Below are 927 nucleotides of genomic sequence, written 5' to 3'. Positions count from 1 at the left end.
GTAAATCTTCTAATATTAATGCTTTTACTGAAATCTATTTTCAACATTCTGAAATGCTTGATAATGTAGTTGAAGTATAAGCATTGGAAGGATTGATTGCAATACAAACTAATAGCTAATATAGTTTAAAAGCAAATCAATTTTAAACCATGTTTGGTTAATTTTCACTTGCATCTGTTGAGGAATTTGAGAAAGGAGATACAACCATGGACATGTCTGCAGCAAAGTCAAAATTCTTGTGTTTCGTTTAACTTTTTTCTAAACATATCTTATTAAAACAAAAAACACACACATTAGTGGCGAAGACAGCATATTTCTCTTGTTCTCATTTATGTTTTGCTTTAAAGCAAGTCAGTAGTTTCACTGCCAAATCTGACACAGTGATGCAAGTAAACATGCTGCATATAAGGCTCGGGAAGCTCCTGCTCTTGGTTTTGTGTATTGAAAGTAAGGATGCCTCAAATACATGAACATTCTTTACTGACATTTAAAATGCTACATGTAGCACTTGTATAGTGTACAGAAACAAAGGTTCTAAAGTCAAAATACTACTACTATAGAAACACATCAGTATTATCAGCAAAATGTACTAATTCTGCTTGTGAGTGTCTTTGACATTATTAGATTATTACTTTTGCATTATTGTGTAAGTAGGTTTTAACTGTTGGCTGGTCGAGGTGCAGCTAGTTTTAACTACTTTATATACCGCAAGTTGTTTTTTTTTGTATTTGAAAACCATGTAAGAAGTTTAGAGTGGAAATCACTCTTTGGTGGAACTGCTAACCACACAGACATATGGTAAGGGGCAGACCAAAAGGTTAGGAACAACTGCTTTAATATACACCGATCAGCCATAACATTATGAGCACCAATATAATAGGCAGCGTGAGGATTTAAGTGACTTTGACAAGGGCCAAATTGTGACGG

The 927-nt window shown here is 34.0% G+C and overlaps 1 protein-coding gene across 1 annotated transcript in view; it reads left to right on the top strand.

The window, feature by feature from the left end:
- Positions 1-395: 395 nt before the first annotated feature.
- The window catches only part of LOC118336958 (thyroid peroxidase-like), a 30,217-nt gene continuing 29,685 nt past the window's right edge, over positions 396-927 (top strand). Inside the window, exon 1 of the mRNA XM_035673733.1 lies at positions 396-447. Coding sequence (XP_035529626.1) covers positions 396-447 — 52 coding nt within the window. The remainder of the gene's footprint in view (positions 448-927) is intronic.

This window comes from Morone saxatilis, unplaced genomic scaffold (genome assembly GCF_004916995.1).
Source record: "Morone saxatilis isolate NCDOM2014 unplaced genomic scaffold, NCSU_SB_2.0 Contig3, whole genome shotgun sequence".
Classification (NCBI taxonomy): domain Eukaryota; kingdom Metazoa; phylum Chordata; class Actinopteri; family Moronidae; genus Morone; species Morone saxatilis.
This window is presented reverse-complemented; position numbering and strand designations above follow the sequence as displayed.